Source organism: Lithobates pipiens, unplaced genomic scaffold, assembly GCF_037356315.1.
Source record: "Lithobates pipiens isolate NorthernLeopardFrog02 unplaced genomic scaffold, aLitPip1_a1.2 Scaffold_18, whole genome shotgun sequence".
Lineage (NCBI taxonomy): Eukaryota > Metazoa > Chordata > Amphibia > Anura > Ranidae > Lithobates > Lithobates pipiens.
Window position 1 is genome coordinate 332,861,512 of NW_027507758.1, and position 19,172 is coordinate 332,880,683.

At 44.0% G+C, this 19,172-nt stretch overlaps 1 protein-coding gene across 1 annotated transcript in view; it reads right to left on the bottom strand.

Moving 5' to 3' along the window:
• LOC143988073 (dynein axonemal heavy chain 5-like) overlaps window positions 1-19,172 on the bottom strand; it is a 310,868-nt gene that overhangs the window by 257,374 nt on the left and 34,322 nt on the right. The window contains exons 9-11 of the mRNA XM_077487337.1: window positions 18,685-18,809; window positions 18,295-18,418; window positions 7,487-7,587 (exon numbers count right to left, since the gene is read on the bottom strand). Of these exons, the coding sequence (XP_077343463.1) occupies window positions 7,487-7,587; window positions 18,295-18,418; window positions 18,685-18,809 (350 nt within the window). The remainder of the gene's footprint in view (window positions 1-7,486; window positions 7,588-18,294; window positions 18,419-18,684; window positions 18,810-19,172) is intronic.

Sequence of the window (19,172 nt, forward strand, 5' to 3'; positions counted from 1 at the left end):
TTCAGATGCAGAGGTTGACCCCCTGTTTCGCAGTGAGTTGGATGCATACTGGAGAGTAAACCCGGGCTCAGCTGTGGTGACCACCGTATGGGAAGCCTTCAAGGCCTACTCTAGGGGGCAGTATCAGTTAATCATAGCTGGGGTCAGGAAGAGGTGTAGAGAAGATCTTGATAGGGTGGAGAAAGAGGCGACTGAATAGGAGGCCCTGTATGTTAGTACCCGTGACCCCCAACACTATGCTCGCTTGCAGTCTTTGACCCAGGAGGTCCTTCTTCTCCGTACGAAATTGACTCAGAAGAAAATTCTTCATCAATCTCAGCGTATTTTTGAGCAGTGGGGAAAAGACTGGGCTGGCCTGGCTGTCCAGGGAGCAGTCGGGAGTGACGACTATTGCACAGATTCAGGGCCCCGATGGTGCTCTCCTTTCTGTGCCCAAAGACTTTAACCCCCGCTTTGCAGAATATTACCAGCAACTGTATAGCTCTCGGATGTCCTATGACCTGAATGACCTCACTGACTATCTTGAAAGTATTGATATACCTGTTTTCACCCCCGCCTCTGCAAAAAAGTTAGACGTCCCCATTAAGCTGGAGGAGATACAGGCTGCCCTCAAAATGATGCAGGCAGGGAAAATCCCAGGCCCCGATGGGTTTTCGGTCTAATTTTATAAGACATATGTGGAAGAGCTGGCTCCCAAGTTTCAGGAGCTACTGTCCCTGGCAGCGGACTCAGGGCTAATCCCAGACTCTATGAGTGATGCAGTGATAGTGGTCAAACCCTACTGAGTGTTCCTCCTATCGTCCAATTTTTCTCCTTAATGTGGATGCAAAAAATAGGATTGTTATAACAGCTTACCTGTAAAATCCTTTTCTTTGAAGTACATCACGGGACACAGAGCCATAGTAGTTACTATGTGGGTTATAGGCCACCTTCAGGTGATGGACAATGGCACGCCCTACATTAAAAAGTGCACAACCTACATAACCCTTCCCACTGGTGGGAGTACCTCAGTTTTGTAGCAAAGCAATACACATGTATACCAAGAAGGGAGGGACCTCTGTGTCCCATGCTGTACTTTAAAGAAAATGATTTTACAGGTAAGCTGTTATAAAAATCCTATTTCCTTATCATACATCACGGGACAAAGAGCCATAGTAGTTACTATGTGGGATGTCCCATAGCAATGACAACTGAAGGAAGGGAGACCCAACAAAGTAGAGCACCAAGAGACTAGAGGACTCATACTGCAACCTGCAGTACACTGTGCCCAAAGGCGATGTCCTCATGCCTTTTACATCTACTTGATAGAGCCTGGTAAATGTATGAACTGAAGACCAAGTTGCGGCCTTGCAGATTTAAGCTATGGAGGCTTGGCGATGCACTGCCAAAGAAGCACTAACAGCCCTGGTGGAGTGCACTTTAATATGAAAAGGAGGAATTTTCCTCTTTAAACCATAAGCTTGAACAATCACTTGACGAATCCATTTAGAAATAGTAAATCATTTCGATGCTGCCTGTCTTCTTTTAGGACCATCTGGCAACACAAACAAAACATTTGTTTACGGAGCTGAGAGGTCACTTTCAATAGAACTTGACCGCTCTCACCTCATCAAGAAAATGTAGTGACCTTTCTTCCACAGAAACGAAGTTCTGGAAAAAAATGAAGGCAGAACAATATCCTGGTTTTAATGAAAACCCGATACTACCTTCGGGAAAGAATTCAGGATGAGGCCGCAATACAGCTTCATCCTTATGAACAACCGATACGGCTCCTTACAAGAAAGAGCAGCCAACTCTTCTTGCAGAAGATATGGCAAACAAGAAAATTACTTTTCCCCCATCAAGAGGACCAAGGGAATATCTTGTACTGGCTCCAAAAAAAGGCTGATTCTATAAGCCGACAGGACTAAAATTAAGTCCCAAGGGTTCAGGGGTGACCAAACAGGAGGATTAATCCGCGTTATCCCCTGAATGAAGTTATGAACCAGAGAGCGCGAAGAAAGTGGTTGATGAAAAGAAAGACCGATAAGGTCGACATCTGGCCATCGATAGCACTCAAGTCCAGCTTCATTTCTAATCCTATCTGTAGGAATTCAAGGATCCTACCATACTGGGGCCACAGGAGTCACCTACTTCCATTCTTGCTTGATCCTGTGAAGAAGGCGCAGAAGCAGAAGAACAGGAGGGAATGCCTAGATCAGTAAAAAACTGATCCCACTGTTTCGTATGCCATCAGATCCCTTGTCCTTGACACACAGTTCCACATCCGGAACTCCCCATCTTCTGGTATATCAACAGAAACGTGTCGGGGTGAAGGGACCATTCTCCTGGGAACAATTGTTGGCGACTCAAGTAGTCCGCCTGCCAATTCACTATTCCTGGAATGAAAATTGTTAATAGGCAAGGGATGTTTTTTTCTGCCCGCTCGCTATTTCCAAATAATTTTTCAAAAAACTGGATACTGTAGTGACCTCTTATTTGGGTGGAAATACCTCCAAGAGTGACTAGATGTATTTTCTATCTCTGGAGGTGGACTGACACTACTGAACTTCCTCCTGTACTATTGGGCGGCAGTGCTGGTTATGATGAGATGGTGGTTCTCCCAACCCAGGCCAAACACTGGTGGTGACATTGGAGGTGGCCCTACTAGGCTCATATGCAGCACTTTCTAACCTGGTATTCAGAGGGTGTAGGGCCCATCCCTTCGTAATGGGGCCCATGAGGTCCATGATACGAGTGTGGCAGTGCTCCAGGGTAAAAAGTATCAAACCATCTTGTATCACTCCTCACACCCCTTTATGAGGAAATCCCCACCTCCCTTATCTATATACCTAATCTGACCTGGGCCAGAAGTGGAATCCTTACTCTGAAACACGTGATGGTGCAGGGGAAAGTCATAACATTTCAGGAACTTAGTATGGCCTCCTGGGTTCTCTCCAGTTTAGATATTGGCAGCTTCGTCATGCACTCAACTTGCAGTTCCCAACCCTAGTGGCACTTGAATTGGATTCAATTGAGCACTTTCTGACCTCGGGAGCCATGGGAAAACCCCTGTCGTCCCTATATACCTAACAGTAGCCCACGATGCTAATACCTCTATCTTCTTGGGTAAATGGAAGGCATATATTTCTGAGCTGGAGGCGGAAGCCAGGAAGGACTGTCTCTCTTCATTCATCCCCTCCATGATTGCGGCCAGAGAACACTTTATTCAGCTGAAATTCCTAAACAGGTCATACTACGCCCCATTGAGGTTTGCAAAAATATACCCCTCCCTTAGCTCACTTTGCACGAGATGGGCCCTGGAACAGGGAATGTTCTTTCACTTTGCTTGGTCTTGCCCCAGGCTTTGCACCTACTGGCAGGAGGTGGCAGATAACCTAACAGACGTCTGTGGAGTGACGATCCCTATGGACCCCTTGGTCCTCCTCCTGAGCTATTTGGAGGACATAGAAGGGGATAGATGTACCAAACTTTGCACCACCTTTGCCCTATTCTATGCTAGAAGAGAAATTTTACTGAGGTGGAGGGACAAGGAGCTTCCCACAAAGGCCTCCTGGCAGGCTGCAATTAACAAAGTGCTACCGCTGTATAAAATTACATACGAGAGCAGAAACTGCCTGGCTAAATTTGATAATATCTGGTTATGCTGGGTTGATGCTCATGGCTGAGACCGGTCCGAGATGGGACTATTCGATCAGAAGGGTATCTTTGGTGGATGGGCTGGCGCTCCCCCCCCCTCTCCCCCCCTGCTTCCCAATCCCCTTTCACCCCCCTTTCTCTCCCTCCCATTCCCTCCCCTTCTCCGACCCCTCCCCTCCCTACGCCACACTTACCTACTGTAATTCCCAGAGGCTGTGTGGGCTAGGGCAATTCTAGGTCGATCAATCTACTAGAATCTAATCACTTCCCTTATGCTGTATGCTTATCTACCCAGACTCCTAATGTGGTTTTTCTCCTCCTCTGTTTTATTTTGTGCCTTGCATTGTCAGGCAACTACTCAAGTAACTGTTATTTTAACTTACTGTCCATGCTTTGAATGTGTTGTATGTGTTTAATAAAACTTTTCTGTTAAAAAAATAAAAGTCTAAAAAGTCCACAAGTAAAAATGCTAACTGCTTACATTCAAAAGTTCTGTGTAAATGAAATATGAATCCAGCAAAACATTGCAAAAATGCATACATTTTAAGTCTGTTTTTTCATTCAAGTACAGCTACAACATGTGGTCATAGTTTCACAAATCATCACTAGCTGTATAACATGCATAGTTAGTTATCTGAATGCATATTGACTCATCAGGATGTCAATAAAACTGTAGGGTTCCAACCAGTGAATGTATCGAGATCTGGTAAACATTTTTACCCTACAGGCCCTAACTTAGGTCTGAAAATAAGAAACATATACTCAAATAATATTAGACATATTTGAACAGGCAAACAGTAGGTTTTGATTTAAATAGTTTCTACAGATTAAGGTGATATACTTGAACAAATGACACCTGAAATTGACATGGTGTATTTGTTTTGCCTAAGTTAACAAAAATGAAGATTTGTCATATGGAAAAGTAAGTACAGTCCTTTATTATTTTACCACTTCAGATCTTTAAAATGAGAAGTGGTTTTCCACATTAGGTGCCAATGATTAGAACCTCCTTAGGAAGTATGCAGGTGAAACCTGTCTTATTTAGGCCTTGTTTATAGGGGGGTGGCGGCTGGAAGCTGCATTTTTATCGCTCCTCCCCAACCGCTCTCCTTTATGCTGTAAAGGCACTGGGCAGTGGAATGGGGAGTACATAAGCCAGTGCCTCACAAGATACAAACATTTTCCCTGCTTTTGCATTCAGCAGGCAGTACCACCCACTGAACAAGACCCATTCAGCTAAATGGGGGAGCCTCACAACTGTGTGCAATGCAAGCAATTGCATTGCACTACTGTGTTTTTTTAAGGGGCAGTGAGGAGGTGCTGCCTAACAGTCTTTCAAATGCTCTCTGAAGAAAGCAATGCAAGTGTAAACTAGCTCATAAACCTTGGATATCTAGAATCTGGTGTTTTATTTGCTATTGATATGTGGCTGACATGCCAGGATTAGAGAGCAACACCAGCGTACACTAGCCCATAAACCTTGGATATCTAGAGTCTAATTTTTTCTTTGCTATTGATGTGTGGTGACATTATGCCAGGATCAACAGAGCACTCTAAGGCCCTCAGAAAGAAAGGTGTGGATGCCTATAGGCCACTGAAAGTTTTTTTAAAATGAATCATTCCACAGTAAGGAAAATTATCCAGTGTGGCATACAGCTGACCATTTGTGCTAAAAGAAGTCTCCAAGAAGCCCACAGTTTAATTGCAGAGTGTTCAGATAATTATTACAACAGTTGGAGTCAAAGTGCATGCATCTACAAGATAACGGTATTGCACTAATTTAAACTGCATGAGAGGCGTGTTAAGAAAAAAATCATCTTTGCTGTTCAAAAAATATTATAACAAAGCTATAGTTTGCTATTGAACATATAGCAAAGACCAGACCTTCTGGAACAATGTGGTAAGACTGATCAATCACAGATAGAGCTGTCTGGTCACAGGAACAGTAGACATGTTTGTGGCAAACTAAAGACAGCATTTCAGGAATAAAACCCCTATAACCGAGAAGCATGATGGGGCAAATGTTATGGTTTGGGGTCGCTTTGCTGCTTCAGGGCTTGAGTAGCTTGCAGTGATGGACTCAACTATACAGTTTGCATCAAATCAATGTGTGCTTGATAAGAATGTGAGGTCATCTGTCCAAAAGTTAAACTGGATATAGCCTTTCAGCATGGCAATGATCTGAAGCACATTTGCAAATCCACCAATAAATGTTAGGGACTGCCCTAGACAAAGCCCTAATTAAATTTTCATTTAAATATTGAAGAGGAATTTTGAAATAGGTAGCTCATGCAAAGAAACCCGCAAACATCATGCAACTGAAGAAATTGTGCATGGAGAATTTGGGCTGGTAAGGGACTGGTAAGCAGTTAAACAAAATGTCTACAATAAGTTATTTCTCCGAAAAAGGGCAATAATTAAAATTTTCCACTGTAAAAGATTAAACCTATTGATATTTGTGTTGAGTGAGTGGTTGAGTGAGTGTTTTTTCAAGTATATTATCTGTAAGCAGTGTTTGAATTGAGATCTAAAGTTTGCCTGTTCAAATATGTTAAAAACATAGAAAATGTCAATGGGTTGCACTTTGCAAGAAAATTTTCCTCCATTCTTAGTAAATGTAGTGAAGTTTCACGTTGCAAAATATACCCAAATCATGTGGAACATTAAAAAAAAAAAAGTCAGTAGAGTTTCAAGTGATTCACTAAGCTCTGGGGATAATTCCCTTGCAAAGTGAGCAGACTATTTGCCTTTAGTAAATAAACCCCAGAGAGTCAGTAAGGATGACCTCTATGTTTCTCCCACACCCGGTTTAATTTGCTCCCACTGCTGTCTCTGTGTACTGTGGGGAGAGGAGAGACCAGTGCTGCTGCACACAAACAGCGCTGGATAGAGATATGACTCAGGTAATATATAACGAGATGGGGGGAGTGGGGTGATAGAACTACTGGGACATTTTGGGGTAGATTTACTAAAACTGGTGCACTCAGAATCTGGTACAGCTGTTCATGGTAGCCAATCAGCATCTAACTTTAACTTGTCCAATTCTACTTTGGCAATAAAACCTAGAAGCTGACTGGTTTCTATGCAGAGTTGCATCAGATTTTTCACTCTCCAGTTTTAGTAAATAACCACCTTTTTACTTTAATGCATGGAATAAATTAAAGGATAAGTTCACATTTTGTAACAAGTTCAGTGACCCTTTGTAACAGGCGGTGTGGAATATTTTCCACCCAATCCTTGTCAAAATCTGAAAAGAATGTGGCTGTGCGGGGCTTCGCCCACCTGGTCGCGTCATCAATTCACAGTGTTCTGCGCAAGAAAAAAACAAAGGTCCGACAGACATTCTTTGCGGCTGTTGGCTTGTAGTTCTCAGTCAACTACCATGGCACCGTTGAACGCTTCCTGTTAAAGTGTAACTGCTTGGCTATATGATGTATGGCCAGACAGCTTACACAGACTCTGCAAAAGCAATGCTTTCCAGGCTCCCAATAAAACAAATAATAAATGCACATTTTTTTACCTGCATTTATTTTATTTTTTTAAAAAGGAGAACTTATCCTTTAAGAAGGTAAAAAATAGTATTGTCTTTAGGACCACTGTTAATAATAATTAATCAAGATAAAATGTGCTTCCTAAAACCCTTCTGAATAGGAAGCTCTGGTACAGGTAATGTTAGTAATAGATACATTCAAACACTCAGAACTGGGTAACCAAAGCGGAAACAGACAATGCAGCTTATCTTATTCAAACAACAGAAAAAAAATACCATTCTTTTCATGGTAAACATATAAAGACAAATTTCACTACTGCATTTTGTTCTTACTGAAAAGGTGATATAGGCTTTTACCTGAGCCTCATCCTCCTCAACAAGAGTGTGCAATTTCCCAGAAGAATTAGCATTTTGCCTTAGTACTTGTGACTGGTGAGGGACCGCTTCAGTCTGGAAATCTACAAAAGAGAAAACAAATCAAAGTATTTGGCTTTGTGTAAGTAAATTCACCACTCCTCTATTATTAGGTATCCTTATGTGTTGAGCGAAGGTACAGGTTATAAGTCACTTGCATGGCTCAGTGCTAAGGCAGGAAACTTCCACAGTTGAATTTCAAAACATTTTAGTATATCATTTTATATATGTAGAAAAGCATTATTGTTTTAAGTCATAACCAGTCAGGTTGTATCTTTCATTCAGAAGAAGGATTTGGTTGACGTGGGCAACTCCTCCACTTTTCTGCAGATATCCGGTGGAAAAGTCCGGCAAACTCAAGTCCGCCAAACAATCCCCCCGCGTGTAGCCTCCGGCATACTTTTTTGACCCGAAAGTACGGCGGACTTAGAATGCCGTGTTGCACTCCAATCTTCCTGCCGGACTCGCATTTCGGCGGACAATCAGGCCGTGTGTATGCCAGTCCGCCGTACTTTTGAAATGAGCGGACTTTTCCCGCCCGGAGAAAAGTCCGCTCATTTCGAGCGAGTCTCCAGGTAGGCGGGGCCCGCGAAGGAGACGTCGCTGGCCCCGCCGCCTGGTATGGACTTAAAGGGGAACCCCAACGCCGAAAAAATCGGAGTGGGGGTTCCCCCCAAGTCCACAACAGACCCTTGTCCGAGCACGCTACCCGGCCGGCCAGGAAAGGGGAGGCGAGCGAGCGCCCCCTCCCCCTGAGCCGTACCAGGCCGCGTGCCCTCAACATGGGGGGTGCCTTGGGGAAGGGGGGGGCCGCACGACCCCCCCCACCCCAAAGCACCTTGTCCCCATGTTGATGAGGACAAGGGCCTCTTCCCGACAACCCTGGCCGTTGGTTGTCGGGGTCTGCGGGCGGGGGGCTTATCGTAATCCGTGAGCCCCCTTTAATAAGGGGGCCCCCGGATACCGCCCCCTACCCTATGTGAATGAGTATGGGGTACAATGTACCCCTACCCATTCACCTGTAAAATAAAAGTACAAAAAAAACACAACACACGAGAGAAAATACTTTATTGCACAGCTCCGGGGGTCTTCCGTCTTCGAGGGTCTTCTCGCCGGACTCCTCCACTATCTTCTTGTAGCTCTTTTGCTAGCGGAGGAGCCCAGCTTTCTTCCTCGCCACCGGCCTCTTCTTCCGACTTCGGGGGACTTGTCCCCCTCTTCGGTTCTTCTGCCGGGCCACCGCGCCTTCTTATAGCTCTTTTACAGGCGGTGGCCCGGTCTTCTGTCGCCGCCGCCGCCTTCCGTTCTTCTTCTTCTTCTTCTCCAGGAGATGTTGACTCGACGATCTCTCCGGCCGCAATGCCAGGGACGCGCTGCGCTGCCACTTATATAGGGACAAGGGGCGGTGTCACATGGGTTTATGTCACATGGGTTGGTGTCACATGGTGACCCCGCCCCCTTACGATGTCACAGTCCCGGAGGATGCTGGGACTGTCGCCATGTGACATCAACCCATGTGACATAAACCCATATGACACCGCCCCTTGTCCCTATATAAGTGGCAGCGCAGCGCGTCCCTGGCATTGTGGCCGGAGAGATCGTCGAGTCAACATCTCCTGGAGAAGAAGAAGAAGAAGAAGAAGAAGAAGAATGGAAGGCGGTGGCGGCGACAGAAGACCGGGCCACCGCCTGTAAAAGAGCTATAAGAAGGCGCGGTGGCCCGGCAGAAGAACCGAAGAGGGGGACAAGACCCTCGAAGTCGGAAGAAGAGGCCGGCGGCGAGGAAGAAAGCCGGACTCCTCCACTAGCAAATGAGCTACAAGAAGATAGTGGAGGAGTACGGCGAGAAGACCCCGAAGACGGAAGACCCCCGGAGCTGTGCAATAAAGTATTTTATCTCGTGTGTTGTGTTTTTTTTGTACTTTTATTTTACAGGTGAATGGGTAGGGGTACATTGTACCCCATACTCATTCACATAGGGTGGGGGCCGGTATCCGGTGCCCCCTTATTAAAGGGGGCTCCCGGATTCCGATAAGCCCCCCGCCCGCAGACCCCAACAACCAACAGCCAGGGTTGTCGGGAAGAGGCCCTTGTCCTCATCAACATGGGGACAAGGTGCTTTGGGGTGGGGGGGCCGCGCGGCCACCCCTTCCCCAAGGCACCCCCCATGTTGAGGGCACGTGGCCTGGTACGGCTCGGGGGGGGGGGGGCGCTCGCTCGCCCCCCCTTTCCTAGCCGGCCGGGTAGCGTGCTCGGACAAGGGTCTGTTGTGGACTTGAGGGGGTTCCCCTTTAAGTATATACCAGGCGGCGGGGCCAGCGACGTCTCCTTTGCGGTGTGGATCTCCAACCGCTGTGTGGATATCCCCTCGTACCTCCTCTTCTTCTATCAATCCCATTATACAGATTTTAGCTTCTACTTCCAATGATAACCCAAACACTTTATTAATTTTCCCTATTATTCCTACCCAATATCTATATAATCTTGGGTATCGCCAAATCATATGTATTAAATCTCCTCTTCGGTCCCCACACCTTTGGCATTCTGCGTCCTGTCTACTCCCAAATCTAAACAATTTAAGAGGAGTGTAATATACCCTATGGATTAAATACATTTGAGATATACTATGTGATGGAGATAAGTAAACTTTCGCCCCCAATGCCAGAACCTTTTCCCACTGTTCTACCGATATTGGGCCCACCTCTCTTTCCCATTTTGCCTTTTTTTTCTCCTCTATTACCCCTTCTTGTTCTGTTCCCTTTAGATACCTATAGATCTCAGAAATACCTCCTTTCGATATATTATAGCTTATAATTCTCCTGAGTGCAGGCATCTTACTCCATTCCAACTTCCTGTCTCTAAATTGTGCCTCTAACGCATGTTTAATTTGTATATAATTAAGGAGGTAATAAGCCGGTAGCCCATATTCATCCCTTAGTTCCTGAAATGTTTTCAGTCTCCCGTCCTTATATAGTTGCACTAAGAAGTGTACGCCCCTCCGATCCCATTCTACTAATCTCCCCATTTTCTTAATTTCCTCTAAGTTTTTATTTTCCCATATTGGTGAGAATTCTGTATATCCTCTATACCCCAATATTACTTTTACCTCCTCCCAACACTTTACCATCAGTTGGACTGTGGGGCAGCTGGTCCTAAATGAGTCGGCTTCCACGGCTTCCGCGACCGTATTATGTGGAGAATCCCTCCCCAGGGGACCACCCCCCCTTCCTGTCACTGCTACCAGGTTACCTCCCCACATATACTGTAATTGGGCAGCCAGAAAGTAGTATCTCATATTAGGTAGTGCCATCCCACCCATTTCCCTTGGTCTCTGTAGTACTTGTAAGCTAATTCTTGCCACACTGTTCTTCCATATCACCTCTCTAAACAAACTTTCCATTTTTTTAAACCAATATTTTGGAATCCAAACCGGTGAGTTTTGTATAACATATAATATTTGAGGCATCCACACCATCTTAATTAAATTGCACCTACCGGCTACTGACAAGGGGAGGTTCTTCCATATTCTAATTTTACGCTTTAATTTTGACATAAGTGGAACTAAATTCCCTGCTATATACTGCCTTGGGTCTGCCGTCATATTCACTCCCAAGTACTTCATTTGTTTAACTATTTCTATTTGGGATACCTGTACTGGCAGTGGGGCATCGAGGGGATCCACTGGTAGGAGAGCAGATTTTTCCCAGTTAATTTCAAGTCCAGAGAAATACCCGAATTCTTTTATCAGGGTCATTGCCGCCACCAATGAGGGCCCCGTGTCCCCTAATAACAACAATACATCGTCTGCATACAAAGCAACCTTTTCCTCTTCATTCCCTCTTTTAAACCCCCGGATATCCTGCGCCTCTCTCAAGGCTATAGCCAGAGGCTCCATCGAGAGGGCGAAAAGCAGGGGCGACAAAGGGCACCCCTGTCTTGTCCCCCTCTCCAAATGGAACCCCTCTGAACATTCCCCATTTATTCTCACTTTCGCCCTTGGACCTGTATACAGTACTCTTATCCATTGCATAAATCTCGGACCAAATTGAAATTCCGCCAACACCCTCCTCAAATAATGCCACTCCACACTATCGAAGGCTTTTTTTGCATCTAAGGACATAACTGCTCTATTCCCTTTGTTTTCTGAAGGAATCTGAATGTTTAAATAGGTGCGTCTCACATTCATATTTGTGGACCGCCCTGGGATAAACCCAGTTTGGTCCTGATGTATTAGTTTTGATATTATATTTTTTACCCTTGTTGCAAGTACTTTTGCCAAGATTTTAACATCTGAACACAGTAACGATATAGGTCTATATGATGCGGTCTCCAATTGGTTTTTCCCTTCTTTTGCTAGGACCACCACTGTGGCCTCCATCATTGATTGCGGCAACTGTCCCGCTTCAAAAGCGCCATTGAGCACCTGTAGGAGAGCCGGTAAAAGTATCTCCCCAAATTTTTTATAAATCTCTATCGGCAGTCCATCCGGACCTGGTGCTTTCTGATTTGTCATTTCTGCTGTTACTTTTTGCAGCTCCTCCAGGGTCAATGGTGCTTCAGAGCCCTCCCTATCTTCCTCCGACAGCCTGGGTAATGTTATTTTCCCAAAAAATTCCTGCATCTCCCCCTCTACTTCAGAGTTTGAAACTTTATATAGTTCCTCATAATATTTTCTAAACTCTTCCACTATTTCAGGTGTTGACTTCCTCATACCTCCCTCCCTGTCCAATATCGCCGGTATTATTGGGGACGAACTATTTGATTTAGCAATCAATGACAATACCCTCCCCACTTGTTCCCCTTCGCCAAAGAAGGACTGCCTCTGGAACTGCCTTTTCTTCTCTTCTTTCTCCCATATAAGTCTTTTATATTCTACCTGATTTTTCTCCCATTCCTTGGAACTTTCTTCTGAGGGGGCCCTTATATACCTCTCTTCTGACCTCCTTACCCTTTCTTTTGCTTCTATTTCCTTTGCTAACCCATTCTTCTTAATCTGCGATATCTTTTTTATTAGTTCCCCCCTTAAGAAGGCTTTCAAGGTATCCCACATTATTCCCAGGGACGTAGATCCCGCATTTATGCTCAAAAATTCTTTTAGATTTTCTTTTACCCCCTCCATGTTATCCATTAGTTCTAACCAAAATGGGTTTATCTTCCATTCCCTTCTGCTACATCCTCTCCCTATTGTCATTAAAAACATTACCGGTGAATGGTCCGAAATTCCCCTTGGCTCGTACTCCACTTTCTCCACCATCCCCAGCGCCTCTTCATTACACAGCACCATATCGATCCTGGACAAGGTGGAGTACGTCTTAGAGTGACAAGAATACTGTTTTTTTAAGGGGTTCCACCTTCTCCATATATCCACAAAACCTGTTTCTTCACAGAATTGAAATAACAACCCATTAGGTCCCTCCCTACTACCGACCTTCTGTGGGAACCTATCTATTTTTTGATCCATTATCATATTAAAGTCCCCTGCTATTATGACTGGGATTCCAGGCTTATCCTTTATAAACTTCAGCAGTTCATGTAATATTTCTGCATTAAATGGTGGTGGGATATACACAGTTGCAATCACACATACTCTATCTTCTATACCACAAAAAAGGAACACATATCTCCCTTTAACATCTATGATGCTCTGCCTGCAGGTTAGGCCCGACCCAGGCTCTATTAAGACACTCACTCCCCTTGAGTAGGAGGTGTATGTAGAATGATATTGTATCCTATATTTTCTGTGTCTTAGCACACTGATTGTATCTCGGTCCAGGTGGGTCTCCTGCAAACAGAGCATCCCATAATTACCCATATTCCCCATGGAAAATAACGCACGTCTCTTCAGCTGTTCCTTCACCCCCCGTATATTCCAAGAACAGATTTTAACCTTTTTAGTGAAGTTCCCTACCTTACTGCTTACTCCCATATTTAAAGCCTAAATCACAATATCATACTTTTATTCTCCATTCTACGTGCTTTCTCTGTGTTTTCACACGTGATCTCCCCCTTACTTTTTTCTTTTTTCCCTGTGCTCCAAAATTTTAGTCCCACACATATTTTGTATCTCAAATTTACCATATTTCTTATGCACATTTTACACACATTTTATATAAATTGAACAATATTATTTCCTTGTGCCTCCCTTAATTTCATTTTCTTGTGCCCTTTTTCCCTGACCACCGTATTCAATGCAATTTCACACATCAACTTTATACTTAAATATTTTTTTTTGTGCAATTAATAATCCTTTACCATGCCTACCTATATCCTTTCCTATCCTTTCAACCTCCTTTCTCTCGCTATCATTCATCCATTCATACTCCCCATCCCTTTTTTCTTTCCCCTCCCCAACCCTCCCATGCCCCACTTGGGGCCCTTCTAAGGGGCTTCCAACATGACCGTTTTTACCTCCCAGGGTGATATATCCTCCCCACCTACTCGCCCTACCCACCCACTCCCATTACTCTTTCTATAACAAAAAATAGTCCACATTACTGCCGAGAAAAAAAAAAAAAAAAAAGGGAAGGGGGGAAGAAGAGAGGGAGGGAGACAAACAGAGCAATATGGGAGCATTCCCTCTTAGTCCAGAAAAAAAAAAGAAAAAAAAAAAAGGAAAAAAAATGTCAATTTTCTTTCTGTTTTCATATTACAGCATTCCCCTCTGTTGCAGCAGACATTTATTTTCCTCCAACCACGACTTAACTTCTTCTGGACTATTAAAAAATGTGTTTTCCCAAAATGCTGATACCCTCAACTTTGCCGGATAAAGCAATGCATAGTTCACTTTAAGACTCTGCAATTTCTTTTTGCACTCTATAAACTTGGCTCTCTGTCCTTGCAGCTCTGGGGAAAAATCTGAATACAATGAAATCTTTATCCCATTATATTCAAGGTTACGCAGTTCTCTTGCTCTTTGAAGGATAACAACTTTATCTCTATAGGACAGCAATTGGATGATTATGGGTCTAGGATGACTTCTTCCTTCCACCATCCTAAACGGAATTCTATACGCCCTTTCAATTGCAAAAAATCTTGATAGCTTCTCACTCCCTACTTTATCCTTTATCCATATTTCCATAAATTCAGCAAGATTATTGCCTTCACTTTTCTCCGGAACACCTAAAACTCTGATATTTTTCCTGCGTATAATATTTTCCATATTGTCCATTTTAGCCATACACAAATTTAACTGGCCCTTCATCATTTGCATCTCCTGTTTCAGCGGGAGTACATCATCCTCCACCTGGCTGACTCTCTCCTCCATATCTGATATACGGGCCGCAGTTTTCTGTACTTCATTTTTAAGATTCATCCCATCTTCTCTTATCTGCTTTAATTGATCTGATACATCATCCAATGATAATTTACAGTGGTGTGAAAAAGTGTTTCCCCCCTTCCTCATTTCCTGTTCCTTTGCATGTTTGTCACACTTAAGTGTTTCGGAACATCAAACCAATTTAAACAATAGTCAAGGACAACACAAGTAAACACAAAATGCAATTTGTAAATGAAGGTGTTTATTATTAAAGGTGAAAAAAAATCCAAACCATCATGGCCCTGTGTGAAAAAGTGATTGCCCCCCTTGTTAAAACATACTATAACTGTGGTTGTCCACACCTGAGTTCAATTTCTCTAGCCACACCCAGGCCTGATTATTGCCACACCTGTTCACAATCAAGGCATCACTTAAATAGGAGCTGCTTGACACAGTAAGGTCCACCAGAAGATCCTTAAAAGCTACACATCATGCCGAGACCCAAAGAAATTCAGGAACAATTGAGAAAGAAAGTAATTGAGATCTATCAGTCTGGAAAGGGTTATAAAGCCATTTCCAAAGCTTTGGGAATCCAGCGAACCACAGTGAGAGCCATTATCCACAAATGGCGAAGACATGGAACAGTGGTGAACCTTCCCAGGAGTGGCCAGCCGCCCAAAAATACCCCAAGAGCGCAGCGACGACTCATCCAAGAGGTCACAAAAGACCCCACAACAACGTCCAAGGAACTGCAGGCCTCACTTGCCTCAGTTAAGGTCAGCGTTCATGCCTCCACCATCAGGAAAAGACTGGGCAAAAATGGCCTGCATGGCAGAGTTCCAAGGAGAAAACCACTGTTGAGCAAAAAGAACATCAAAGCTCGTCTCAATTTCTCCACAACACATCTTGATGATCCCCAAGACTTTTGGGACAACATTCTGTGGACCGATGAGACAAAAGTGGAACTCTTTGGAAGGTGTGTGTCCAAGTATATCTGGTGTAGAAGGAACACTGCATTTCATAAAAAGAACATTATACCAACAGTAAAATATGGTGGTGGTAGTGTGATGGTCTGGGGCTGTTTTGCTGCTTCAGGACCTGGAAGACTTGCCGTGATAAAAGGAACTATGAATTCTGCTGTCTACCAAGAGATCCTGAAGGAGAATGTCCGACCATCTGTTCGTGTACTCAAGCTGAAACGAACTTGGGTTCTGCAGCAGGACAATGATCCTAAACACACCAGCAAGTCCACCACCGAATGGCTGAAGAAAAACAAAATGAAGACTTTGGAGTGGCCTAGCCAAAGTCCTGACCTGAATCCTATTGAGATGTTGTGGTATGACCTTAAAAAGGCCGTTCATGCTCGAAAACCCTCTAATGTAACTGAATTAGGACAATTCTGCAAAGATGAGTGGGCCAAAATTCCTCCAGGACGCTGTAAAAGCCTCATTGCACGTTATCGCAAACGCTTGGTTGCAGTTGTTGCTGCTAAGGGTGGCCCAACCAGTTATTAGGTTTAGGGGGCAATCACTTTTTCACACAGGGCCATGATGGTTTGGATTTTTTTTCACCTTTAATAATAAACACCTTCATTTACAAATTGCATTTTGTGTTTACTTGTGTTGTCCTTGACTATTGTTTAAATTGGTTTGATGTTCCGAAACACTTAAGTGTGACAAACATGCAAAGGAACAGGAAATGAGGAAGGGGGCAAACACTTTTTCACACCACTGTACATGTATTCACCGCAGAAAGAATTTCTTTTAGTGATGGTTCTTTACCTTTTACCCAAATTTCTCCTTCTGTACTTATCTCAGTGTCCCGTCCAGTCCCCCTCTCCAAGGAGAGATTACTCACGGACGCTTGTGCTTCCGATATTCCACCCATTACACCCGTAGTGTCCGACCGGACTGCCACACATATTGCTTTATTTAAACTTGTCGGCTCTATTTCGGTCGTCAAGCCCTGGCTTTTCCTTCCGACCATTTGCACGGCTGCAGTACTCTGCGGCCGCCCCTCTCCGACTTGCACGTTCTTTTTAGGTGTTTGGTTTGGAGTCTGATTAGGCGTATGGGCATATCGCTCCAGTTTAGAAGCGGCGGCAGCAGCAGCAACGCCTGTCAGCCCGGTCGAGTGACCAGCCTTATCTTTGGAACTACGTAATGTTTGTGATCCATTATGTGTGGTCGCCTCCTCCACCCCCCTTTTCCTAGTCATACCTTCAGGTCTTACGTCTCTTCCACCGGGGGGGGGGGGGGGGGTATCGCTCAATCCCTCCATTCGCTTTGATTCCCTCTCTCACAGGGTTTCTTACGTGGGGATCGGTGTTCCTCTATGGGAGAGCTTCCTGTGGCGACCTCCACATATCTCCACTGTTGCGCCGTTCGGTCAACCGAATGTACCGTTACTCTCGCTTTGGTGGTGTCACAGCTTCGCAGCGTCCCCTCGTTTCGGCACCTCAACGCTCGGCTTCTCCTTCCCTCCTCCTCCTCCACACTACCTCGGCAGCATTAGTCTCTGGAGCGAGCGGTAGGTCTGAGCCCGCCGCGACCTCTCACCCTGACATCCGGTCACGCCCCACGTTCAATGACCGGACTTCGGACTATAATGGGACGTGGAGTGTGTCTCTCATTTGAGGGGCCTCCCAGACAGTCGAGAAACTTTACTTTAATTAGTTTATCCCTAGAGGAAGTTAATAGCTTGGGGCCCTGCTCCAGACAGTCCTCCCAATCTTCCCTATCCAACGTGGAGATATCCCCCTTCCAGTACTCCCACAATTTTTCTATCTTAGGTGAATTAACACATAGGAGAGCACCATATAGAGTTTAGTGAGGCTTGTCTAAATCACCAGGGGCCAATAGTTCCTCAATGGGATCGGTGTGAAGGGAGGGTGACTGAGGGTAACAAGGATCTGATAGCATGTTGTAACCGGAGGTATCGAAAACAACATCCAGTCCAGCAAACAAAACCTCTGACACATTTGTGTATAAGACAAACTCAAGGAATGTTTAGACTAAGGATGCAAGGCAAGCCACATTATCACTTCAGTCTTTAACCAGATACGTGGTATTTACATGAGGATAATAAACCTTATTTACAGCCTAGTGACTGTAATTTCAAATCTTATTATGCTCTGCTGAAAATAGCTGTCACATTTTTATATTAATCCTTATCCTGGTGTGTTAGCATTTTAAAATGGGCCATGCATGCATGATTTTTTTAGACCTGGAAGCACAATTTTCAAATAATCTATCTATGTTGTAAATATGTTTTTACTGTTCTTGGACAGATTTTTCATATTCTCTTTAACAGGTCTCATGAGAATATTCTTAGGTATGTGGCTAGCCAACGCAGTGCAAATGCCCACCTAAACAGTCCAAGCAGTTTATATCCCATCAGGTAGACACTCACACTTCACTGTTACTGATAAACATTGGTCAGATAGGAAAAAAAATTCCCAGGAAAATCTAAGAGGGGCATGAACAGTAGATTATACCTGTTCCCTTAACCTCCTCAATAGGGGTTTCACAGGCACTTCCAGATTCACTGTCATCATCTTCAATTAGGTCTTCCTGGGCAGGCTTTCGTAGGCCTTCTGTCATTGTGGATAATATTTTATACTGTAAAACATACATAACACACTGAAATGTAGTGAAAACCTTCAGGAACAAATGTAACTTATTATAAGACTACAATTTTAAACTCTAATTGTTATGAACCACAACCAATATATAAACAGCTATAATAAAAATATATAAAGTGTAATAGACGGTGTTCACACTAAATGGTTCAAGGCTAGTTACTTTTTTTGTCTTAAAGCAATATATTATCCATTATTTTGCCAACTTCACAAACCATTTCCTTTTCCATAAGTACAAAAAGTTACCTCCTGCAGCTTTTCCATGATGTCCAGAGTTTGTTTAAGTTTGATGCGTAGAGCTTCCAAGTGGTACATAATAATTTCATCGTCTGTTATAGCCACACCATTGCTTTGGTACTCTTGTTGCTGGTCTAAAAAAATGTTTGGCAAACAAACAGAATTTAAATTTGTAAGGTACAAGAATCCCCTTTCAAATTTTGAAACTATTGCAAGGGGCTAATTAAAACATATCCAAACCAACAAACATTTTATATACAGGAGATCAGAGACCTTAGATGTGTTGGCTGCAATAGTTTTCTATTTCAGTTTTTTTCCTTCTTCACCTGGTAATCCTGCCAGTTAAATGCTTCCTGTCCTACAGTGACAATTGTCTCTCACCATACTGTATCTATGGAGAAGCAGCATTGTCACTTTAGGAAAAAACTGCAGAACATCCTCTCCTCTTCTACATGACATGGAGGAAGAGTTCTGTAATTCAGGGGCACCCTTGGCCT